The sequence below is a fragment of the Fusarium mangiferae genome, assembly GCF_900044065.1.
Source record: "Fusarium mangiferae strain MRC7560 genome assembly, contig: FMAN_scaffold001, whole genome shotgun sequence".
Lineage (NCBI taxonomy): Eukaryota > Fungi > Ascomycota > Sordariomycetes > Hypocreales > Nectriaceae > Fusarium > Fusarium mangiferae.
The window spans coordinates 863,536-886,871 of NW_024573921.1; the positions used below are offsets into that span (position 1 = coordinate 863,536).

Genomic DNA, 23,336 nt, shown 5'->3' on the forward strand with positions numbered 1-23,336 from the left:
GAACTTGAAACGCTCCATTGGCTTTGTAAAGTTTGCTGTATTATTGTACAGCCAGCTTGAAGCTGGTAATGGTACATTGTTTCAAGGCATTTCCTATTTGTACATGGACATCAACGGTTTTGTTGAAACAGATCCTCGAAACATCTTCCTCTCAACCTTGTGCCATCTCGTAAATCATTCGATATCCTCCAAGTTGTTGATGTTCAGTTCCGAAATCCGTAAAATAGTATATCGATGCTTGCTTTTTGCCTGTCTCATTCTCCTTTGCCTCCTCTTCTTCTTGATTTTGATTCGTAGCGGCTCAGATTCTGTGCCAACAACAGTAGCCCTGCACTCAAAAACCCGCTCATCAATATGGGGAGCGCCTTTCATGGTGTAATCTCTGCTACCAAGGACACTCGCACGGTTGAGTCGCAGTACATCTCCAGGCTGAACACCGGGCATTCGGAAAGGTAGACGAACTTGATCGCCTTCGCGCACAAGGTAGGGGAATCCATGGACATGAACCGTGATGTAGTGGTCTGGCTGGGCTGCAAGGAATGGCAGAAGGTTCCTGACTGAGTCTTCCATAGGCTTTGGAGGCGGTGTAGGATGGCTAACTTTCAAAGCGAGGGGTCGAGTTTCATTTGCCGTGGGATTGGTAGCATTCTTTGGGTGACGCTCAGGGAATGGCTCGACGATGGGAGCTGTGGAGGTGAAGGTGCGGGCTTGGATTGCCAATAGAGACGAGGGTGTCGAGAGTCGGGCGCTTGGAGCTCTAAGCTCCAAGATGGAGCGGAAAAGTGCCCTGCTCATTGTGGACCGCAGTGCCTTTCGGGCGTGGGCACTATCGCTGGTCAATTGAAGGGAATGGGCTGTCGGCCTTGATGTCGTTGTAGTGCATCTCGAAAAAGTTCAGGCGTTGGCTCATGGGTGCGTCCGGAAAAGCGTACCACCGAGCGCCGACAGGACGGTCTCAGTACCAGCGCCGCCTCCCGATAAACCGCCACTTTTTTTTTATCGCCAGGGAAATTTCAGCATCAACTCCCCGCTAGCCATAATAAAGTCCCTGCCTGGGCGATACAGACAAGATGGTATGCATTGAAGAGCGAAAGTTTGCCAGAATGAATGACTAATTCCCTTAAAGCCTCAGAACGAGTATATGGAAAGATGGCGAAAGCTACACGGTCGCCGTCTTGATCATGAGGAACGAGTTCGCAAGCGTACCGCCCGTGAGGGCCACAAGGCTTCTCAGGATGCCCAGAATCTGCGCGGTCTCCGAGCCAAGCTGTACCAGCAAAAGCGACACAAGGAGAAGATTCAGATGAAGAAGGCCATCAAGGCGCACGAGGAGCGCAACGTCAAGACCGCCGACGAGAAGGAGCCCACAACACCTATGCCTTCTTATCTGCTGGACCGCACAAACCCGTCGACTGCCAAGGCTCTCAGCAGTGCCATCAAGAACAAGCGAGCTGAGAAGGCGGCCAAGTTTGCCGTTCCCCTTCCCAAGGTCCGAGGTATCAGCGAGGAGGAGATGTTCAAGGTTGTCAAGACCGGTAAGAAGATCCAGAAGAAGGCTTGGAAGCGCATGGTTACCAAGCCTACCTTTGTCGGACCCGACTTCACTCGACGCAACCCCAAGCACGAGCGCTTCATTCGACCTATGGGTCTCCGTTATAAGAAGGCCAATGTCACACACCCCGAGCTTGGTGTCACTGTCCAGCTCCCCATCATCAGCGTCAAGAAGAACCCGCAGAACCCTCTTTACACCCAGCTGGGTGTTTTGACCAAGGGTACCGTTATCGAGGTCAACGTCAGCGAACTTGGTCTCGTAACCGCTGGTGGAAAGGTCGTCTGGGGTCGCTATGCCCAGGTTACTAACAACCCGGAGAATGAGGGCTGCATCAACAGTGTCTTGCTGGTGTAATGTGCTCAACGGCGTCGCCGCACAACGTAAAGAGGGTTCGTTTGTCTAAGTTCGAATGCATGTATTGGCGCCAGGGCGTTTATTGGATTACCGCACGAAAAAGAATGGCCATGATGGTAGATGGTTGGTAAACGGGTTGATTGTCGACTGAAGATTCCCAGTTGTGATGAAGAAGACTCCCTCGAGTTATAGGCCACGCTCTGCTGAGGCAGATCTCGACAAGGCCGTAGATAGATGAATACAACCTAAGATCTAGAAGGTACTTCTGAAGTAGTGTCTATTGCTACAAGTACTAATTTCGATCCTTTCACATCCATATGAGCTCATTCTATATTGGGGGGGGGGGGGGGGGGGGGTAATTGTGCTGTAACTAATTGGAAAGCTGAGGTCATACTCTTCTTGTAATGTGTGTGACACACAAACATTCAATTCTTAGGTAGGCATGCGTTACCAGTACAGCTTTTGATAGCATAAAACATAACGACACCAGGTTCATTGCAGCTCTGCAGGACTCCCACCGGCTTCAGCCAAGACCTTAAAATTTCGTCAATCCAATGTTATGCCTCGATTCTTTTTCTCAAACTTTTCTTTTGTCTGTTTTCAGCCAGTATTGTTACCTTACCTTGAAGAGTTCCATGCGCAACCTGACTTGTACCTTTTTCAAGCTAACCGAAAAGGCAGATGGCGTTGGAAAAAAGGGTCCCTTTGCCGCCTTTAAAAAATCGGGCGGTGACGGCGATAAATTATTTTCTGCCCGAACTAGCAAAATCGCATTGGTCTGTGGTTCCCCGTCTCGCCCGCCAAATCTGTATTGTTCCGTTTTGCGACTCAATCTTTTTTCCTCTGCCTTTTCTTCTTCTCTCCATCACCCAAAAAACAGGATTCAACAATTTTAAACCTCCGTTACACTCAATAATTCTTCAAAATGAGCGGCGATAAGATGGATGTCGAGATTGCTGAGCAAAAGATGAACTCTATGGAGCATAGCGAGCAGCATTACTTCAAGAGGTCAGTTCGCCCAGCTCTACAAGAGAATCATTGTATACTAACTGCGCCGATTTAGCTATGATCACCATGGTACGAACAACCACTGAAGCTCCATAACCATTTGGAAGAATAGAACTGACATATTGCTCCTCTGCGATAGGTATCCACGAGGAGATGTTGGTATGTAGCTCCCCTCCCCACTGTCCTTGCGCTGCTGTACGAGCACTGGCTGACCAGGTTCTCTACAACTGCAGAAAGATGAGGTCCGCACACGATCGTACATGAACGCCATTATGCAAAACAAGCACATTTTCAAGGACAAGGTGGTTCTTGATGTTGGCTGTGGTACGGCCATTCTCTCAATGTACGTGCGCAACGAGACCCTCCAAAAGCCCCTCGTTATGCCCCGCGCTTGGGGAACCATAGCACTTCGCACCTTTGCGACATGCCATGTTCTCTATGACCCGACGAAACATCAAATGAACTCGAATTGACGGAAATTATTCACAGGTTCGCGGCCAAGGCTGGCGCCAAACATGTTATTGGTGTGGATATGTCCACAATCATCTTCAAGGCCCGTGAGATCGTCAAGGTTAACGGTCTTTCCGACAAGATCACCCTTCTCCAAGGCAAGATGGAGGAGGTCGAGTTGCCTTTCCCCAAGGTTGATATCATCATCTCAGAGTGGATGGGCTACTTCCTTCTATACGAGTCCATGCTCGACACCGTTCTTTATGCCCGAGACACTTATCTCCAGAAGGATGGCTTGATCTTCCCCGACAAGGCCACTATCTTCTTCGCTGGTATTGAGGACGGCGATTACAAGGAGGACAAGATTGAGTGTAAGTGACTGCCGTGCTTTGACTCTCGGCTCATAAGTTTACTTGCTAACACCGTCTTAGTCTGGAACGATGTTTATGGCTTCGACTACACCCCCCTCAAGGCCACTGCTCTCTCCGAGCCCCTCGTTGATACCGTCGAGGTCAAGGCCGCTGTCACCGAGCCCACTGCCGTCCTCACGCTCGATCTTTACAAGTGCACCACGGATGATTTGGCTTTCAATGTTCCCTTCAAGCTCTCCGTTACCCGCGATGACTTCGTCCACGCCCTGGTCTCGTGGTTCGATATCGACTTCACCGCCTGCCACAAGCCCATCCGCTTCTCCACTGGCCCACATACCAAGTACACCCACTGGAAGCAGACCGTCTTCTACTTCGAGGATGTTCTCACCGTCCAGCACGGCGAGCAGATTGCTCTCAACCTTGATGTCCGACCCAACTCCAAGAACAGACGCGATCTTGACATCAAGATCTCCTACGAGTTGGAAACCGAAGATGCTAACCGTGCCTCCAAGGGTGCGCTTGAGTACCGCATGTGCTAAAAGGCTTCTATATAAGACAGTGCCGATTTCTTGCTAATGATGACACGAGAAGTAAAAAAAAAGACATCCAAGGGTTAAAAAGGAGACACAGGGAGCAAGGAGATAGACACTTGCGGGAACTTGGGATCTGTGTATAAGGGGGACGGCGTCTTGCATCTTACACGGGGTAAACATTGCTGCTAGATACAAACATAAGAGAGAGAAAACGACATAATCGCGAGGGATGGCGTAGTGAGTTGACGACCCGTTATGAGTGATACCACAAAAACAGCACTCCGGAGTTACCTAGTCAAAAGATCTTTTGGTTTAATATCTAGTCTTTCGTCCTAACCCTGTGTGATCTCATTGACTATGTGAAACTGCAATAGCAAGACCATCTATTGACCGATAAAGCAATGAGATTTCATTCATCGTTAAATTGGACTGAGCATCGCGCTCCTCGTCCTGCGGCTAATCCTGGCCTGGGCTTGATAACCCATTTTTGAGAAACCTTGCTTGTTTCCTTTCCTTACTTCTTTGTAGACACTCACTCCCCCACGTGTACTATGTTGGGTACGTCTCTCCTTTTATCCCCGCGTTATTTTATGCGATTCCATTTTCACCTAACCAGGGTATACTTAGGAACCAAATTGCTTGACGATTTGAGCGACCTTGTTAGCGAGTTCATCAGCCTCGGAGCGAGTAGCAGCCTCAGCATAGACACGGCACGCGTTCTCAGTACCACTGGCTCTAGCAAAGGATCGGGCACTGGTGTACTTCTTAACACATTGGTCGATCTCATCCTGGGCACCCACAGGGTGGCTGAGACGGCGCTCAGCATCTGTGGTCTGGAACAGGTCCTTGTTGCCAACTTCAACGCGAACAAGACGGTTAGGGAGGTCATTGTAGGTCATGGCCCAATCTTTGAGAGTCCAGCCCTTGTGGGCGAGAATGACTTCAACCATGAGCATATCAGAAATAGCATCGCCGACGGTCTGGTTGATGAGGTCGCTGACGGCAGCGAGGGTGTCGAGAGCATCCTTCTGGGCAGGAGATTGAGGCTCGGTCTCACGGAAAGCACGGATGGCCTCCTGAGAGAAGACGACAGTGCCGTGACCATTAGCCTCGAAGTAAACACCAACGTCGAATTGGCAGGCAGCGTGGTGCAAATGCTTCACACCAGTAGGAGTGAAGACGACGGGAAGCTGAAGGTGCTTCTCAATATAATTCGTGCTGGCACCGTTGGCATATGCGGTCTGAACAACGCCAATGCGGAGGTCATCAGCAAGACCGGCAGATCGAACGAGGTCACCAATAAAAGAGGCATTGAGAGAAGAAATACGATCGCCATCAAGCATGAAGAAGCCTGTCTCGGGATCGACCCAGTAGTAAATCAGACGATCGGCGTCACCATCGAGAGAGCAGCATCGGGCGCCGGGGACGGGCTTCGGGCTGGGAGGGGCTCGCTGCTTCGTCTTGACGAAGTCCGCGCCAGACTAAGAGAACAAATGTTAGCTATTGCGACTGGCAGCTGAAGATCTAAGGTGTACTTACATCAAGGTTCAGAACCTCAGGCCGGAGGACATCATCGTTGACAACCTTGATGTCGATGGTACCTTGGGGCAAGACCTTGAGGAACTCAGAGAGCTTGGGACCTCCAACACCGTTGGCGCAATCCACGATAAGCTGTCCCTGGGGCTTGCGACCTCGAAGAGCGCGAGTAAAAGCCTCGGACATTTTCTCGTAGTAACCCTGCTCGCTAACCTTGCCATAGGCCTTAGGGGTGCCCTCGGTGTTGACGCATCGGGTCAGGTAGTGAAGCTGAGGGGTGGTGAGGATCTTGTAGTCTGTGTACTCTGTGTTGGTAGCCTCGAGAGCATCAGCGAGGGCAGCAACGAGAGAGTGGCCTGAAGGACGAGTGTCACGGCCATAGACGACGCGACCAGGAGAGGAGAGATCGATCTTGAGCTGAGAAGCCAGAGCCTTGTAATTGTCGAGAAGCTCCTGATCAGAAGGAGAATTAACGAGCTTGGTAGCATAAGTCTCCCACTCCTGTTCAAGCATCTCGCCCATGGGGTCAACGATCTTGACACCATTGTCGACGGCTGGGTTGTGGCTAGCAGTGATCATGACACCAATGGCCTGGCCATTGAGCTTACGGCTTCGAAGACCAGACAGCAGACCGACACGGAACGAAACACCATCAAGAAGATCGGCCTTCATACGGAACCCCGCAGTGCCATATTTGTAGACATGGTTAGGCACAATAGGGTGCTTTGCCGAAGCGGCGAGGAACTTTTCGTCAGACATTCTACGAGTTCTTTGCGAGAAAGGTTAATGGTGTAGTATATGAGATGAAAGAACGAAAGACCAGAGAAGACAAGACGCAGGCGGGAGGAAACGAGAAAGATGGAGCTCAAGAGTCCCTTTTGAAACAAATCGAGGCCTCCGCAGTGACGAGCTGGCGGGGGACCTTCCAGAGGGCACCTCAGCATACGAGGGGTACCTAAATGAGGTAACAGTGCTTACCGGTACCTACTGCAAGGGTCTACAGTGCATTGTCTACTAAGGTACCTATTTATGCAAACCAGCCACTGCACTTTCATCCCACAAGCTGAGTTGAGCTTTAGCTTAGCTTAGCTTGAAGGCAACGGGCTTTGAGATGGGGCTATGGAGAAGTCTTCCAGGCGGTCAAAAATACTATTTTGTAGGTAGCGCTTCAATCGAATGGTTTCTATGAGGTGCTAAAAACAGACACAAAACTCTCAGTATGCCCCACCCGATGCCCAGAGCTAAGGTACGTTAGGTGCTGTATTCTGTTCGCAGGTGGCGGTTGTACCTGGTTTAATTGGGTGCATCGCACAGCGCCTTACCCGCCACAATTTTGTTTGGCGCAGGGCCTCACGTCAGCCTACCTACCTACGTTACTACCTACAGGCCAAGAGTTCACCTTGGGCATCCATGTACATTTCTCTCACCTCAACTTACGGAAGACCTCTCACCGCCCAATGACCCATTGATGTATGACCGAAAGAGGCACGTGATCTCGTGTCAAGTCTCTACACCCACTCCAGGCAACGCGAAGCTCTCAACGCGTCATCCTCACGACATACGGAGACGAGGACAACATTGACGACCTCGTATTTGGGCGGATTGCCGCTCGTCTTGTATTGAATTTTGATCGCCAAATTCTGGAATACCTAAAGAATTACCCCTTTTGAGGCCTTCAGTTGTGCAACTAGAGGGTGTAGGCAGCATGGATGATGCCGATTCGGCCAACCCGCAGCTGCTGGCTTGGGTCAAAGAATGGCTCGATCTTGCGCGCGAACGCAATTCGAAAGGCGTTACAACTTACAGAACTGCTTATAATTCGTTAAAAGCATGTCCAATTACCTTTGAACACCCTGCACAGTTGCAGCAACTCAAAGGTTTCGGCCCCAAACTCTGTGAACGCCTTGAGCAGCAATTAAAGAAGCACTGCGAACAAAATGGTCTGCCTATGCCCCCGCACCCAAGGTCTCGTAAGGCGATACCAGTTTCTGGAGTCGACAATGGCGAGGGCTCTTCAAAGCCTGCCAAAAAGGCACGGAAACCTAAAGCATATGTTCCTGCTTTACGCTCTGGAGCCTTTGCTTTAGTGGTTGGCCTTTCTATGCTGGATGAAGACTCTTCTGTTGGGATGACAAAGGCGGAACTTATTGAAGTTGCACAACCGCATTGTGACTCATCTTTCTCGGTTCCTAGCGACCCTACCAAATTTTACACTGCCTGGAATTCGATGAAAACTTTGCTGCAAAAGGAATTGGTTTACGAAAGAGGACGGCCTCTACGGAGATACGCCTTGACTGACGAAGGATGGGAAGTTGCGAAACGTATAAAAGACACGGAGCACTGGCAGGCCGAGAATGGAAGAGCTAAAGACCCGACTTCAGCACAGCCTGTCAATCCAGATTGTCAACCAATATCCAATCGTAGGCCTAGGTCGCCTTCCATTGAAATTTCGGAACCTGCGAAAGCCCCTTCTGAATACCAAAACATTGTGTCTGATGGCCCAACAGTATCAGCCGACAATTCGTTGCCAAATTTCACACCAATCCGACTACCTCCGGGGTCCTTCACAGTACACTTAGTACTAGATGTTCGCGAGGTCAGAGCGAAGACTGATCGCGATTATATGCAAGAGGAGCTAGCAAAACTGGGCGCAAAACCTATCATGCGAAGTATGGAACTCGGAGATGCCCAGTGGATCGCGAAATGCCATGACCCAAATCTGCTCATATCCCAAGGCGCCGAGGGCGCTGAGGTCGTTTTGGACTGGATTGTTGAAAGGAAACGCCTTGATGACCTGATTGGGAGTATCAAGGATGGTAGGTTCCACGAGCAAAAGTTTCGCTTGCAGCGTTCAGGTGTGAGGAAAGTCATTTACATCATCGAAGAGATTTCCATGGACCCGGAAGTAGCATCTAGATATGCCGAAGCCGTCCGGTCGGCCATTGCCTCCACACAGGTCGTCAACGGCTACTTTGTGAAGAGGACGGCAAAAATGGACGACACAGTCAGGTATCTTGCTCGCATGACAGCGATGCTGAAGCGGACATACGAGAGCAAACCACTCAACGTCATTCCTACCAAAATTCTTACATCTCAGAATTATCTTCCTCTGTTGAAGCACCTGAGAGAATCTATATCTCCAGACTGGTATATCACTTATCCCGCCTTTTCGTCCCTTGCATCCAAGTCAGAGTCTATAACCCTGCGAGACGTATTTTTGAAAATGCTTATGACCACAAAGGGCATCACGGGAGAAAGAGCGCTCGAAATTCAGAAGCGTTGGAAAACTCCGTATGATTTTGTCAAGGCCTTTGAGGCTTGCGGAAGTGGCGAACAGGGGCTGAAACGCAAACGCGAGCTGGTCTTTAGTCGGACAAGTCATCTCGTCGGACGAAAGAAGTTTACCAAGCCTTTGAGCACCAAGATTGCAGAAGTCTGGGGTGATGCATAATAGTTTTGTATACGCGTGGGGAGACAAACGCGTGCGGATATTGGGAAAGGAGAGATATTCTGATTATAGTGAATGGCAGACGGTACCAATAGGATGGAATGGTCGGTGTTTCAAGGCAATTGCATTTGAGTGTCAGTGGTAACAAGCCGATAGAATCCACGAGCATAGTGATACCCAGGATTATGAGAAGTACGAATAAACCTTTGATGATTAAGTCTATTGCGCTCATGGCTTTCCGCCGAATCCCTGGGCCACGATTCTTTCAACGATCTTCTCAATGAAGGGAAACGAGGCAGCAGCTCCTGGTTCCGAGCCAACAACACCGCCCAGAGACTTCTCTGCATACTTGGCCATCATATCAACTTCAACATTGACAGTGTCACCCTTTTTCTTCTGCGCCACGACGACCCTCTCTTGGGTGTACGCAATCAGCATAACTTCCCACCATGCTTCATCGTCGTTGACCTTGGTGACAGTCAAGCTTGTGCCATCGATTGCGATAAACCCCTTGTACACAATGTACCGCAGCATATCCTTGCGGGCTGGTTGGAACCGGAAGGTCAAGGCATTGCCATCTTTCTCAACAGAGAGGATCTCCGCAGTAGTGTCAACGTGGCCCTGAACAAAGTGGCCGCCCATACGGGTATCAGCCCGAACAGCACGCTCAAGGTTGACGTTACTGTCCTGCTTGAGATCGCCTAAGTTGGTGATGCGTAGAGTCTCGGGGGCAACGCCGATGGTGAAAGCCTCGGGGGTGAAAGATGTGACTGTAAGGCAGACGCCGTTGACAGAAATGGAGTCGCCGTCATGGCAGTCTGAGAGGAGCTTTGAGCCAGAAGGAATGGAAATGGTAAGAGAGGTGCCTCCTGTTGAGTCGTTGGTGTTGAGGTTGGAGACAACTAGAAGCAAGTGAGTGAGTGAGTGAGTATCGAAGATTAACGTGAATATAACGGACCTCCTACTTCTTCAACAATTCCGGTGAACATGATGAGATATGTGCTTTGATGCCTGGGCCAGTGATGTTGAATAGGCAGGATTATATATCGAAGTTATCGGAAAGCCTACATGTCACAACAAGCAATGACAAATGCTTAATGAGTCGGATGGGTACTGATCCTAGGTATTCCACTCTGCCCCGCGGCCCGCGAATGCCCCGCACTGGCTCCGAAAGAAATACCGGGACAGCCTTGGGCTCTGATACTCTATAACCGCACAAGCACTGATTTCGTAAAACTGTATTCAGCACAGTGGCTAGAGTGGTAAAGTAGTTCCTTAGGAGCCCGTTTGCCTAATCATCTGGCTCAATAAACTTGCCAATCTGTCTACTAATGACGGTTCGTGTCAATCTCCCATGTTACAAGGTGGGGTGGCATTCTGTCCATCTAGATATGCCCCTCAGCTTTCAAAGAAGTGTCTGGCTTTGAAAAATGGGAAAGATAGCAGTGTAAATGGTGAGACGCCAGCAGAGCCTACTCTAGCTGGCCGGTACATGAAACGGAAATTGTATTTAGTTTGCCACCATTGGTCAACTTTTACCTGGAGTAGAAGAAGAGAGAGAGAGAGACAATAATCGAAAACCAAGATTCACGGCTGGCGACCCTCATGGGTTGTTATCGATAAGACCCGCCTAAATTTTTCAGTTTCCCACTCAACACCAAGGCACAAGCTTCTGACAGAACAAGACTGTCCATTAGCTACCAACACAATATCTCGATTATATTTCTTGCAACAGTCGCCTTTTGATTGGATCCCACGCCCCGATATCTCACCGTGGCTCACATCTGGCCTTCTATAATACTACTGCATCATTCCCTTTTTCTAGAAACGTCGACATATCTCATATCAATCACACACCCCGCCTCATAGCATTATGGCGCCTTCGAAACCCGACGCCAAAAAGACAAATCCGGACATCGCAAGACTCCTTGTTGATGCGCAAACTCAACTCGAGGTCGGAAAATTAGAAGAGGCTGCCACCCTTGCCCAGCAGGCTCTTGATGCTACTGGCCAGGGCGGCGACTTTGAGCTCAGTGCTGCCAATCTTCTAGGTACAATTTTTGTCGAGTCTGGCGACATTGACGAGGCGCGAGCCGCGTTTGAGCGCGCAGTCTTTCTTGACGAAGACGGTACCGCAGATGAGAAGATTGGTGGAGGTCCTGAGAAGTTCCTGCTACTTGCACAGCTTAGCGAGGAGGGTGGTCTCGACAGTGTACAATGGTATGAGCGAGGTGCTACCGCTCTTCGAAAGCAGATCGCAGTTCTGAGCGAGCTTCGATCGCCAACCCCTGAGCAAAGGACCGCCCTTCAAGAGAAGCAAAACAAGCTCGGAGGAGTCCTGTGCGCTGTGGCTGAGGTGTACATGACCGATCTGTCATGGGAACCTGATGCCGAGTCACGTTGCGAGACTCTTATCACCGAGGCTATGCTTCTTGCCCCTGCTGCGCCAGAGACATGGCAAACAGTGGCCAATGTTAGAATCTCACAGAATCGCGCCAACGAAGCCCAGACAGCTCTGCGTAGAAGTCTCGAGCTGTGGCAGAAACTCCCTCCTCAGCACCCTGATGTTCCCGAATTCCCCACCAGAATTGCGCTTGCTCGTTTGTTGATGGAGACCGAATTAGAAGACGAGGCATTGAGTGTGCTGGAGCGACTTGTTACTGATGACGACACAAGTGTTGAGGCATGGTACTTGGGTGGTTGGTGCCTATATATCACAGGCGAAAAGCTCAAGACTACTGCCTCAAAGCCATGGAACGACGAAGCAAAGGTCAGCGAGGAATGGAAAGGATCATGGAAGTCATCGCGTCAATGGCTTATGCAGTGCTTGAAACTGTATCAACAGCAGGATTACGAAGATGAGCGCCTGGGTGAGCACGCCAAGGAATTGCTATCAGAGATCAACAAGGAGCTTGGTGAACCAGTTGATGGTGAGGAAGATGACTGGGAGGATGCCAGTGATGGCGCAGAGGAAGACGCTGAAATGCAAGGTTGATGATTTTAAGTAAGGACAGAGAAATTGGACATGTGAGCATTACGTATGGCGTTTAGGAACAAAAAATGGGCATATCTAGAAGAAACCTTGTTGCCTCTAGTTGTAGTTAAAACTGGATGGCCCAGACCCAAGTCTATATCATCATGGCAGCACTAGTTCTCCCAATGCCTTTCGTAGCCATTCAAGGCCATATAAATCCGTGGCAACATCCGTCGTCTCAAGTTGTAGTAAGCTGTTCGTCTTTTTGTATCAGTTCCCAAGCCCAAACTCCGAGTAATGCATGCTTGTTATATGCCACCTTATGCGGCCTCAACTTGAAGTTTCTCGATACCCTCGACAGGCATGTCGTCCTCTTCCTCTTCACCCTTACCAGCAAGACCCCTCTCCCAGAGCTGTCTACCAGTCATGCGAGCGGGCTCCTTGGTCTTCGCCTTCTTCAGCTCAGCGAGACGCTCCTCTTCCTCCTGCTGCCTCTTCTCCTCCATCTCTTTCAAGAAACCCTCCCGCCACTTCAAAAATGTCTCGGGTGTAACAGCTGTGCCGTGAAATTTCTTGTTCTCCTCTGCCTCAGCAGCCAGCGCAGCTTCCTCATGGGCCTTTGTGATGACGTCCTTGCGCTCTTGGACAAGCTGCTCAGCATTGTCCTTTAATGTTGATACAATTGCAAAGACCATGGCCATTCCGAGGTTTTCTTGAATGGTATCGTCGAGACTGGCAAGGAGCTGGTCGCGGTCTTCTGCAATGTTGAAGTGTTCGTGGGGTGTGGCATTTGGAGGAGCGAGGATGTCGAGATGAGGCGGCTTTTCGGGATAATCTTCTGGATATCTCACTTGGAGAAGTATGGTAGGAGGATCTTGATCTTCTTCGCCTGGAATGTCTAACGCAACTGATACTCTAAACTCCGTTTCAGAGATATCTACAGCACTGGTTAGGCAAAGAAAACAACATGGGTTTTCAGCAGCAGATTTGTACCTGTGATTTCATCCGGGAAAATAGATTCGAGCACTTCGCGCTCTTCGATTTGATCTTCTCGCCCCATTTTGACGGGTTGTCTTTGGGTGCCTTTATAAACTGTAAAATGTTACTTCTGATAGAGCCGAATGACGAGAGTCCTAAGAGTCCTCATGGAAGTGGGGAGGTTTACAGGCCGCGGGGTGTTATGCGGAACAGGTTTAGTGTCTAGTTGACCGCCCGGCATTTCTAAGGCTCTACTGTCCGTGTTAGTTACGGGCGGCTCACACTCTGACTTCTCATTTACTGAACGAGTACCTACCTACCTAGTATATACCTCATCTTCAATCGATGACTTCTGGAGACAAGGTCTGAACTTATATCACTGAGATGTCACGAACCTCGTGGACGTACTTGTGGACTTCAGTATATTACTCTGTCCTGTTCATCTCCGCGCTTCATCACGCTTCAATCAATCCTCCTGTCGCGCTCAGGTTCCCCACATTCATATGCGCCAGGTGAAACTTGATGCAGTATCCGTTAACCAATGACCTCAAAGCTCCTGTTTCCTTGCATATTGATCTTAGAGATACCGGCCGGCCTGATCAGTATTCATCCCAGTCGCAAAGCGGGACTATGGGCTCGTTACCCGTTAATCCCTTTGCTGCCAGTCTTACAGCTCGGCCATCAAGGTAACTCTGATAAGGTGCCTTGGGGATTCGTTTCTGGTTGTCCTCCCATAGTTGATAATCGACAGCTTGCCAAACTTGAAGTTGGTCCATAAAGTTAACTCTTGGCTTCACCTTTCGCCTTGCGCTGACTTCAGCGATGATGACGTCCAAACCCAGTTGTCGTTGCCGCATTAGATATGCTATCGCAACGGATGCTGATCGGGACATCCCAAGGCGACAATGGATCAATACGTTCGGCTCTTGCGCAGAGTCTTCGCTTTCGATGGTAGAAGCCGTGTCAGTGCCGGATTCTTCCGACATAATATAAGATGGCGAGCGCAGTGAGCCGTGACGATCTAGTTGCAGGTCGATAAAGTCGCAGATGTTGTCTAATAAGCAGAGAATGTCCATCGTCGAATTATCAAGGCAAGGCACAAATAGATGGCACTCTTGGGGGACTATTTGCCTGTTTTTGGGGCTATCCCATTTCGAATATGGGCCGTCCAGGGGGGAAACTATTGCTGTGATGTTGTGATGGCGAAGAACATTACGGTTCATGGAGCTCGCAACGTTCCCAACAAACAGATTAGGGGCAACCTGAGATATCGATGGGGAGTCCATATCATCTGTGATTGATGATAGCCAGATCTTTCGGTTTCAGTTGACTCTGAAAAGTGAAAGTTGATCGTACTCAAATCACCAATGCCGGAGCCGGGAACGTGCTGCATTGCACTTATGCACCCCTCACATGCAGAGGCTACTTCAGTGGCAACTCACAGGACTTCAATACCTGTTGTGCAATAAGTTCATTGTGGCACCGAATATCCTTGGAGTCCGGAATCTACGAACGAGCTCCAGTCAATCGGCGTTTAATATAAGGCTGGACTCGGCAGTATATCAATTGTAGTTTGGATATGTAATTTTCGATCTAGGGGACCCAATTTCCATTTATCATGTTAATTGGACCAAGGTTTTTATACCAAAGATTTCTTCAAATGCTATTGTATTTGCTTTTGATTGTGGTCACCTTACTATTGTTTAATGGTCGTTGTTAGACACTTCACCTAGCGCTACTCTCTGTAATTTATTTCTAGACCGCAACAGAGATCATATGTCCAGCTCAAAGAGACTACAGGCAACAAACTCGTGAAAACAAATATATAAACGCCCAACATGAAAGCCAACTAGGACTTGCCTAACAGTTAATACATAACAACAAAACCAAGGTGTCTTTATTTCAAGCGCGTTCTTCTTACTACTGGTATAAGAGAATGGCACGTGACTCTTACATTGAAGAATTCAGAAGAGTGGGGCCGCTCTTATCAGTTAGCCAAGTGGGAGTTTAACCTTATCGCTAAGAAAAAAAAGTTGCTGGACTGAATTGCGACTCTGCATCTATCCATCAAGTTCACGACAATGGCTACCAAAACTGCAGCTGTTGGCAACAAGCGAAAGTCCGCTCCTGGCGGCAAGGCCAAAACTGATTCCAAAGTCAAGAAGGCTCGACTTGATGAGACCAAGGTCCGAAAGCAACCCGTTGAAGAGCCCGAGGACGATGATATGGACGACATTTCAGATGAGGAGGATGGTGGTGCCGAACTGAGTGAAAAGACTCCCCAGAAGTCTTCGAATGGTGCTCAAAATGGAAAGAACTTTGAGCGAGGTATGTTATCTGGTAGATACCGCATTCGCGCCTGGCCAATGCTGACTGTTCTCCTAGGGCAAACTTCGCGCGAATCCCATGCTAAACAAAAGCAGCTCGCTCAGGAGCGCAAGGCCGCAAAGCCTCTTGCTGACGAAGTTCAACGCACAAAGAAGCTGTGGGAACGGCTGCGACGAAAGTCTCACGTTCCCAAGGAGGAGCGACAGACATTGGTCGACGAACTATTCACCATCATCACGGGTCGCATTAAGGACTTCGTCCTCAAGCACGATGCTGTGCGAGCTGTTCAAACCGCCATCAAATACGCCTCACCCGAGCAGAGGAAGCAGATTGCCCGTGAGCTGAAGGGTACATATGCTCAGCTTGCTGAGAGTCGATATGCCAAGTTCTTGATCGGAAAGCTTCTTGTCCAGAACGATGAGGAGATCCGCGATATCATCATTCCCGAATTTTACGGCCGTGTCCGAAAGATGATCAATCACGCCGAGGCATCATGGATTCTCGACGACATTTACCGAGGCGTTGCGACAAAGGAGCAAAAGGCCATTCTTCTCCGCGAGTGGTACGGTCCCGAGTTTTCTCTCAAGGAGCTCACCAAGGACACAGAGCCCACTGCCGACCTCAAGACTATCCTGGAAGCCGAGCCCAGCAAGCGCAGCCCCATTATGAAGAGTTTGGTTGACATGATTGGCTCTCTTGTCAACAAGAAGATGACCGGTTTCACTATGCTCCACGATGCCATGTTCCAGTACTTCTCCAATACCCAAGTCGGTACGGAAGAATTTACCGAGTTCCTCGAGATGGTCAAGGGCGACGACAGCGGAGATCTGTTGAAGAACATGGCTTTCACTCGTAATGGCGCCAAGCTCACATGCCTGCTTCTTGCCCATGGCTCCTCAAAGGACCGAAAGCAGATTCTCAAGACTTATAAGGACACCTACCTCCTTATGTCCGGTGATATTTGGGCCCACCTTATCCTCCTTACCGCCTACGACGTGGTCGATGACACCAAACTCACTGCCAAGACCATCTTCCCCGAACTCATTGGCGAGGGCGAGAACATCGCCCAGAATGTTGTCGCAACAGCCAACAACCCCTTTGCCAGGTCAACAATTCTTTATCTTTTCGAGGGATTAGCCAAGAGTCTCTTTCCTTCTAGCCAATCATTTGATGTCGAGCTTCTCAAGGAGGTTCACGAGATCCGGAAGACAACAAGCAAGAAAGATGAGGACGTTCGACGCAACGAGCTCATTACTGCTGTTTCTCCCCAGCTCATCACCGCCATCGCAGAGGCACCCACTGAGCTGACCGCGACCGCTTTTGGCTGCCAGTTCATTACCGACGTCCTTCTCTCGGGAGTTGGTGAGAAGCAAGCTGCTCTTGAGGCCATTGCTCAGTCAGCCAGCGGTGACCCCAGCCAGGAGCCAGCCGAAGACGACCTTCAACCCCAGATCCACATTTCACAGACACCTCACGGCGCTCGCATGCTCAAGTCGTTAATCCAAGGGGGCAAATATGACAAAGCAGCTGGCATGATCATCCCTGTAGACCCTCCTCTGGAGTTCTCCAACACTCTCTATCCCGTCATCAAGGAACACATCATGGACTGGGCCACCGGCCCTGGCTCATTTGTTGTTGTGGGTCTCCTTGAGGCCCGTGACTTCAGTGAGGTTGATGCGCTCAAGAAAACACTCAAGAAGAATAAGAAGATTCTTGAGAAGGCCGCGACAGAGGAGACAGCTGAGCAGAGGGCGGCACGTGAGGCTCAGGAAACTGCGCCTAAGGGAGCTAAGAAGGGTAAGAAGAAGGGCGACAAGCCTGTTGGTAATGCTGGTAGCAAGCTTTTGTTGGAGAAGCTGTAAACAAAGTTTGAAGATATTGGACAAGCGATAGAGATGAGGTGCTTTATTTATCATATATCAGGCGTATAAAACTAGGGTGCTTTTGACAATGATAATATCACGGACTATGATATGTTGCCTATCCATTTTCTGACTGCCCATTGCAGCCAAGTGATCAGCACTGATTTTCATCGAATATTGCGAGCATGATGAAACGATACATGCGATCATTACGAAGGAAATGCGACCGAGGCAATTGTTGGCCGCCTTGGGATGGTGTTGTGCAACGATGTACATAACCAACAGTTACCGTATTGCGCCGCAACGGTCACACATGGCAGTGACGGTTTTATCTACCTGTATGTCGATAACGCTCCCACAATACGTGCTCTTTGGGACGTGGGTTTGTGAGGAATGGACTGTGGTGTAAGTGGAGAAGTGGGAGAACACCATGGGATGTCATATACATACTTGCATCTGGATCTTAACATACTTATCTACGTATATCACTCGATTGTGGTTCGGGCGACGTCTCTGTGTTTAACAGAAGAGTGTCTGGCCGCTAGATACAATGGCTTTTCAAAGCGTGTTGCGTAACTCTGTGTTGCCATGGCAGTTAGAAGTGTTACAGTGATCCAACGTTTCATACTACCCTGACGAGGAATGACACTCACACTCAATTGATGCCTTTGGATTTCTATGAGGCATCCAGAGTTCAGGGGGAAGTGGCGCAACTGGGCAGCCAATCTTTCACTACCAAAGCAGATCGGTTATAGGCACAGAGCATTACCGCCCAACCATGATAAACCGAGTATATTCATGTTAGCTCGAGTTGAGCATATTCGAACTTATTACACTGCTCGGCTCTCACGAGGTGTGTTCGTGATCTAATAAACTGTTGCATGGGGGAGGCGCCTATTTGCTACAAAACAATCGTCACTCAGCTATAGGAGGCACCTCAGCCGTTTGTTAGGTACACTGTGAGCATAGGTAAGGTACCCAAGTAAGGTAGGTAGGTTAGGTAGGTAGGTACTGCTTTGTAATATGGCTTTTGGGTGTGGTCAATGTTTAAGTGGTCATGATGGAGGAAGTTTGGCCGACAGCTGTTGGCAGCTGGTAACTGACAAACTTCCTCCGCCTCCGCCTCCTTTCCTTCTCATTGTATCAGGCGTAACCCGCCAAAACCGCGCGCAACGTCACAAATGCAATCGTTTCATTTCTCCTCGATTCTCTGCTTTCTTTTTTCATTCCTTGATTTCCGTTCGTTTGTGTGCTTTTCTATCAAGTCGGCGGTGATATCATCCACCTTTTTAGGAGCAGAGTAACAGAATCCTGCGTAGGTAATTACCTTCTTCTCCCCAGATTCACGGAAACTGCGATAGTATATCAAACGAAACTTCTTGGGGTGGCTACAAGTGCAAACCAATATCATACTCAACAGGGAGCGAAACCCAGGCAAACAAATATTCTTTTCTTCCCCTCAACTGCCCGTTTGCTTCTCTTGCTATACTGCGTTTGCCGATATGGCCACAAGCCCACAATCTCGCCATGGAAAAGATTGCCGCGCTGACAAGGCATACTACGAATGTAGCTACTTCGACTTCGAGTTTAAAGGCTGCTGCTCTCACGATCCATGCATCAGGCCTCGTGGCTGTCGCGACGACGATTCTTCAGACCACGGTTCGTGGCTAACTCGCGGCATGTCAGACACCGAGAGCAGTGCTTCAGAGGTCACTGTTATTGAGAGCGCCATAGATGTGAGGTCTGCTGTTGGGAGCATTTTCACTGCGAGCTTTCCTTCGGATGACTCTGACACCGAAAGCACTCTCGTGACTCGAAGACGGCCCTCTTCTCACACCAGCATGGACGACAATACTGAGAACGACGCTTCCCCTCGTAGACATACACACTCGAAGACCATGACAGACTCGGGTACTACTCGCACAATTCCTAACTCGATTCGAATTACGGTGACCAAGAATACGGTTATATTCACCAGCAAGCTGCCTTCCAGCAGCACATCCATTCAATCAATCACCGAGACCGCAGTCGACACAGTCCCAACCGCCTCTTTCCAGAGTACGCCGGCCCAGAGCCCCACAGAGACAGAAGCCTCGAACCTTTCAGCAGATGATAGCGACTCTGGGGGTCCTTCCATTGGTCTCATTGTAGGGGGCGTGGTTGGGGGTATTGCGGCTCTAGCTCTTATAGTTCTCGTTGTGATTGTTCTTCGTCGTCGCAAGGATACCGACGAGCAACTTGATAGCGCTGACATGCCCTACAACAACTTTGATGAGAAGGAGGAAAAGAGTTACCTCAGCCGGGTGTTGTCACGCAAGGCCAACAAGGGAAGCACCGATCCGTTCGCGCCATTTGGAGGTACGTCTCATCGATATGCACCATCAGAGTCATCGTCAGAAGTGACCGACTCTTTTCCGAAACAAGTACTAAAACTACTCTGTAGGCCGTATTGACAGAGTAGACGACCCCCTTCGCCCACCACCTGGCACTTTTGAGATGGATGCCACAGAAAACGTTGTCCATGAGCTTCCGACAGCCACTCTCAGCGACGCCCAAGCAAACGAGTCTCAGACAGGAGGTCATGCAGCTGCAGGCCAGCCAGACCGTCCTTTCCAAAATGGACCTGCTGCAGCAGCTGAATATCCCCCGGCGACTATGTATCCTGTTGACCCTCGGGCCAACCTCAACGCCACTCTTGAAGATCGCCAACAAAAACAGTTTGTCAACCACTGGAATCAGTATAAAGCCCTGGGAGAGGGTGCGCATCAAGGGTAATGGATTTATGGAAGTCTCGAGGGCTCAGGTGTTCACAATTGACGAGGTCAATGTCGCAAGCATTTTCTGGCGTTGTGAGGAGAAGGAATACTTTGCATTCTCCCCTTTCTTTTTGTACAATATGAGTCGCTAGTTGGAAGTCGAATACTACCTATAAGTAGGTTGCAACAATCAGAAGGTGGCGCGCAGATCTGAGCGATGTGAAAGCCCCTCTCATCACCGTATCGACATGCCGATTCTCCTATTGGACAGCGACAGCACACACTTGCTAGACTCGGTAGTTCAATCTGTCCCGCCTGCGGCCCGCTCTACGGGGCTGAATCGGGCGAGTTTCCGTCCCTGCTGTATCACCTCATTGCTTGCTTACGGGGGAGAGCTGACCACCGTCTTACTATGCCTTTCCAGATGATGGCAACCATTCCTCGGGGGGCAAGAAAACAGCGAACCTTACTGTTGGGTGTCAAAATAAACTTAGCAAAAGCTATACTAAGCTTAGGCTATATCACCTAAGTCTTTTTGTCATTTAGGATCGAGGACCTGTGTTTTCTTTCCTCCCCTAGCCATTCAATTCGAGCTTACTATATGCCGAAGACTTCTGTACTGTACATAACCTCCGCTGCTACCTTGCAGGATACGCATGTCGACCAATCTGAGCCGATGTCTGACTGTACATACATCACCAGTCATAGCTTGGACTAGTTTCACCACAACTGCCTCGTTGTCGACAGGGACCTATCACGACACTTGTATCCTGCACAATGTCCTGCCAAGATGAGGGGTGATGGTATATCGAGCCTATCTGGGTTCACCGGCCAAGACACAGCAGGTTGTGGCTTCAGCTGCGCTCAGATACAGCAGCGAAGCGGAGAGAATCTGACAGGTGGGTACGAGGCAGTGTGCGAGCAACCAGCCTGCCAGCCCAGCCCGGCCCAGCATTGCAATTATAAAAGACCCGTCAAGAGACTGCTACCTTGACCGCAGTGATTTAGCCCAGGCTCAAGCATTTCGTCCTATCCATTCTCAGTAACACCACTGATCAACATGCCTTCTCAACCTCAACCCAAACAAGTTTTCCTTCCGCTCGAGGATGGCTCACACCATGAAGCAAAAGAAGATGCATTTGCAGCCCCAAAACGCATCATCATTTGTTGTGATGGTACTTGGCAGTCCTCGGTCTCAGGCCTCAAGAACATCCCGTCCAATGTTACAAGGCTTGCCCGTTCAATTGCTCGTAGTGGCAAGGACAAAGACGAGAAAGTATGGCAGCAAGTAGTTTACTACGATGCCGGCATTGGAACAGGAGACCTGGGCCAAGCAGAGGCCAATCGGCAAGGAGGTGCTGGCATTGGCTTTGTGGGCAACGTTATTGAAGCCTACAACTTCATCGTCCTGAACTACAATATTGGTGATGAGATCTTTTGCTTTGGCTTCTCTCGAGGAGCCTATACCGCTCGTGCAGTCGCAGGTCTCGTCACTGATATTGGTATTGTCTGTCCCAAGGACCTGCAAGATTTCCCTGACCTTTACGCCCTGTACCAAAAGAATCCTGATGGTTTCCATTTCCGCAAGTCGCAAGCTTACATGGAATGGGTTAACGGTGTGCCATCTAAGAAGGAGGCTAACGGGGGGTCCCAAATTCAGTCCCAATGGGACAGTCCTCCTCACCATGATGCCCCTGAGTCGTCCAGATTCGTAAAGGTTGTCGGTGTTTTTGACACTGTTGGAAGCTTGGGTATCCCCGATTTGCCCTGGACTCGTTTCAACCTCAAGTTCCTCGAGAAGGCCGTCGGGATCGCTGACCCTGGATTTCATAACATTCATCTGAGTCCCTGTTAGTAACCCCTCTCGCAATTCATGAGCTCAAAGCTGACAACTTCACAGACATTCAGCATGCTTACCATGCTTTGGCTCTGGACGAACATCGAGCACCGTTCTCTCCCAGTCTTTGGCACTTCCCAGCCAACAAGGACCATGACCCTCCCAAGCCTGCTAAGGATGTGGAGCAGCTTTGGTCCGACTGGGAGAAGATGTACAAGAACTCCAGCGCAACAAAAAAGCAGCTACAAGATGCATGGGGTGCTGTAGTTGACGGTGAGATGTATGAACATCTCCAGGGCAATAAGTCAGAATTATTACAAGTATGGTTTCCAGGCGTACACATCAACATTGGCGGCGGGAATGATGACCTCCTTACTGAGAAGAAGAGTGATCTCGAGCGTAAGTTGTTGTATGTCCGAGCTGCTGGATGGGCACTGACGAGAATAGAAATCGCACTGATCTCATTCGCCTGGATGTGTGAGCAAGTCGCTCCTTACTTACAGTTCGTCGAAGACGGTAGCTTGGGCGAGCTCGGCAAATCAGCAGTCCAAGACCGCTACAACCTCCTCAAACCACTCCTGACTAATATTCAAAACGGAGATGAGAAGGACTACGGCCCAGGGCCATTGTCTAGCCGCATCGCAGCCTCCTTGGACCGCACAGGTATCAAGAAAGCAGACGTTCGTAAGATCCCAGAGGAGACGGTCAGCGGCTGGGCAACTGGGCCTATTGTTGATAGTTTCACCGGCGCCATGATCGCCGGAGGCTCCGTCGACAGAGTCCCTGGCAACTATACCAAGGACGACAAAGGTCGCGAGATAGGTGATACATATGAAATGATCCATCCGTGCGTCAAGTATCGCATGAGCAAAATTCCGAGCTACAAGCCCAAAGCCCTGCGTGGCTTTGAGAGGACCGCTGATGGAGGCAAAGGGTTTGTGTGGACAAAGGGCAATGTCAAGATCCCAGAATTTGTGATTAAGACGGGAGATGCTTTCTCGAGGCATGTTGCGGAGCAGGATCACAGTACTGGCGGAAATGCTCGGGATTTCCTCAAGTCGATTGATACGGTAGTTGTCTGAACTGTAGTTTGACTCCTTATATATGAATATGTTGACCAAGTCAGGCAAGTGGTGTCTGTGACAATCATACGCAATTCTAGCCCACTATTGCTCCGTGGCACTTGTTAGTACCATCAGCAGAGTTCCTGAGCATGGCCTTTGGAAATTCATAATGAAACCTGTGACTCTCTGGTGTATCAGAGGCTTCCACATCACGAATGAAGCCAGCAAGTTCGCAGACAAACTCATGTCGCCAGAGCTCTACTCACCGAGATTGAAGCAAATCGA

At 49.7% G+C, this 23,336-nt stretch overlaps 12 protein-coding genes across 12 annotated transcripts; 7 read left to right on the forward strand and 5 right to left on the reverse strand.

The window, feature by feature from the left end:
- Positions 1-174: 174 nt before the first annotated feature.
- On the reverse strand, positions 175-795 carry FMAN_00788 (uncharacterized protein; the record flags this gene model as incomplete). The annotated part of the gene is made up of 1 exon (XM_041827453.1): positions 175-795. One exon carries the CDS (start codon positions 793-795, stop codon positions 175-177), a length of 621 nt encoding a protein of 206 aa, XP_041676120.1.
- Positions 796-1,070: 275 nt separating this feature from the next.
- Positions 1,071-1,906, forward strand: FMAN_00789 (putative NSA2-involved in biogenesis of ribosomal large subunit; the record flags this gene model as incomplete). Its single annotated transcript, XM_041827464.1, has 2 exons — positions 1,071-1,073; positions 1,127-1,906. The coding sequence occupies 2 exons, from the start codon at positions 1,071-1,073 to the stop codon at positions 1,904-1,906; spliced, it is 783 nt and encodes a 260-aa protein (XP_041676121.1).
- A 925-nt stretch (positions 1,907-2,831) lies between these two features.
- FMAN_00790 (putative hnRNP arginine N-methyltransferase) lies at positions 2,832-4,274 on the forward strand (the record flags this gene model as incomplete). Its single annotated transcript, XM_041827475.1, has 6 exons — positions 2,832-2,914; positions 2,970-2,983; positions 3,054-3,073; positions 3,148-3,257; positions 3,404-3,735; positions 3,796-4,274. The coding sequence occupies 6 exons, from the start codon at positions 2,832-2,834 to the stop codon at positions 4,272-4,274; spliced, it is 1,038 nt and encodes a 345-aa protein (XP_041676122.1).
- Positions 4,275-4,891: 617 nt separating this feature from the next.
- Positions 4,892-6,563, reverse strand: FMAN_00791 (putative phosphoacetylglucosamine mutase; the record flags this gene model as incomplete). Its single annotated transcript, XM_041827486.1, has 2 exons — positions 4,892-5,749; positions 5,808-6,563. The coding sequence occupies 2 exons, from the start codon at positions 6,561-6,563 to the stop codon at positions 4,892-4,894; spliced, it is 1,614 nt and encodes a 537-aa protein (XP_041676123.1).
- Positions 6,564-7,509: 946 nt separating this feature from the next.
- Positions 7,510-9,255, forward strand: FMAN_16013 (uncharacterized protein; the record flags this gene model as incomplete). The annotated part of the gene is made up of 1 exon (XM_041827497.1): positions 7,510-9,255. The coding sequence occupies one exon, from the start codon at positions 7,510-7,512 to the stop codon at positions 9,253-9,255; it is 1,746 nt and encodes a 581-aa protein (XP_041676124.1).
- Positions 9,256-9,480: 225 nt separating this feature from the next.
- Positions 9,481-10,241, reverse strand: FMAN_00792 (putative riboflavin synthase, alpha chain; the record flags this gene model as incomplete). The annotated part of the gene is made up of 2 exons (XM_041827509.1): positions 9,481-10,154; positions 10,211-10,241. The coding sequence occupies 2 exons, from the start codon at positions 10,239-10,241 to the stop codon at positions 9,481-9,483; spliced, it is 705 nt and encodes a 234-aa protein (XP_041676125.1).
- An 884-nt stretch (positions 10,242-11,125) lies between these two features.
- Positions 11,126-12,247, forward strand: FMAN_00793 (uncharacterized protein; the record flags this gene model as incomplete). The annotated part of the gene is made up of 1 exon (XM_041827520.1): positions 11,126-12,247. One exon carries the CDS (start codon positions 11,126-11,128, stop codon positions 12,245-12,247), a length of 1,122 nt encoding a protein of 373 aa, XP_041676126.1.
- A 299-nt stretch (positions 12,248-12,546) lies between these two features.
- FMAN_00794 (uncharacterized protein) lies at positions 12,547-13,286 on the reverse strand (the record flags this gene model as incomplete). Its single annotated transcript, XM_041827531.1, has 2 exons — positions 12,547-13,163; positions 13,220-13,286. 2 exons carry the CDS (start codon positions 13,284-13,286, stop codon positions 12,547-12,549), a joined length of 684 nt encoding a protein of 227 aa, XP_041676127.1.
- Positions 13,287-13,803: 517 nt separating this feature from the next.
- Positions 13,804-14,490, reverse strand: FMAN_00795 (uncharacterized protein; the record flags this gene model as incomplete). Its single annotated transcript, XM_041827542.1, has 1 exon — positions 13,804-14,490. One exon carries the CDS (start codon positions 14,488-14,490, stop codon positions 13,804-13,806), a length of 687 nt encoding a protein of 228 aa, XP_041676128.1.
- A 795-nt stretch (positions 14,491-15,285) lies between these two features.
- On the forward strand, positions 15,286-17,394 carry FMAN_00796 (uncharacterized protein; the record flags this gene model as incomplete). The annotated part of the gene is made up of 2 exons (XM_041827553.1): positions 15,286-15,532; positions 15,590-17,394. 2 exons carry the CDS (start codon positions 15,286-15,288, stop codon positions 17,392-17,394), a joined length of 2,052 nt encoding a protein of 683 aa, XP_041676129.1.
- Positions 17,395-18,896: 1,502 nt separating this feature from the next.
- FMAN_00797 (uncharacterized protein) lies at positions 18,897-20,169 on the forward strand (the record flags this gene model as incomplete). Its single annotated transcript, XM_041827564.1, has 2 exons — positions 18,897-19,752; positions 19,838-20,169. The coding sequence occupies 2 exons, from the start codon at positions 18,897-18,899 to the stop codon at positions 20,167-20,169; spliced, it is 1,188 nt and encodes a 395-aa protein (XP_041676130.1).
- Positions 20,170-21,210: 1,041 nt separating this feature from the next.
- FMAN_00798 (uncharacterized protein) lies at positions 21,211-23,069 on the forward strand (the record flags this gene model as incomplete). The annotated part of the gene is made up of 3 exons (XM_041827575.1): positions 21,211-22,000; positions 22,051-22,386; positions 22,435-23,069. The coding sequence occupies 3 exons, from the start codon at positions 21,211-21,213 to the stop codon at positions 23,067-23,069; spliced, it is 1,761 nt and encodes a 586-aa protein (XP_041676131.1).
- Positions 23,070-23,336: the final 267 nt, after the last annotated feature.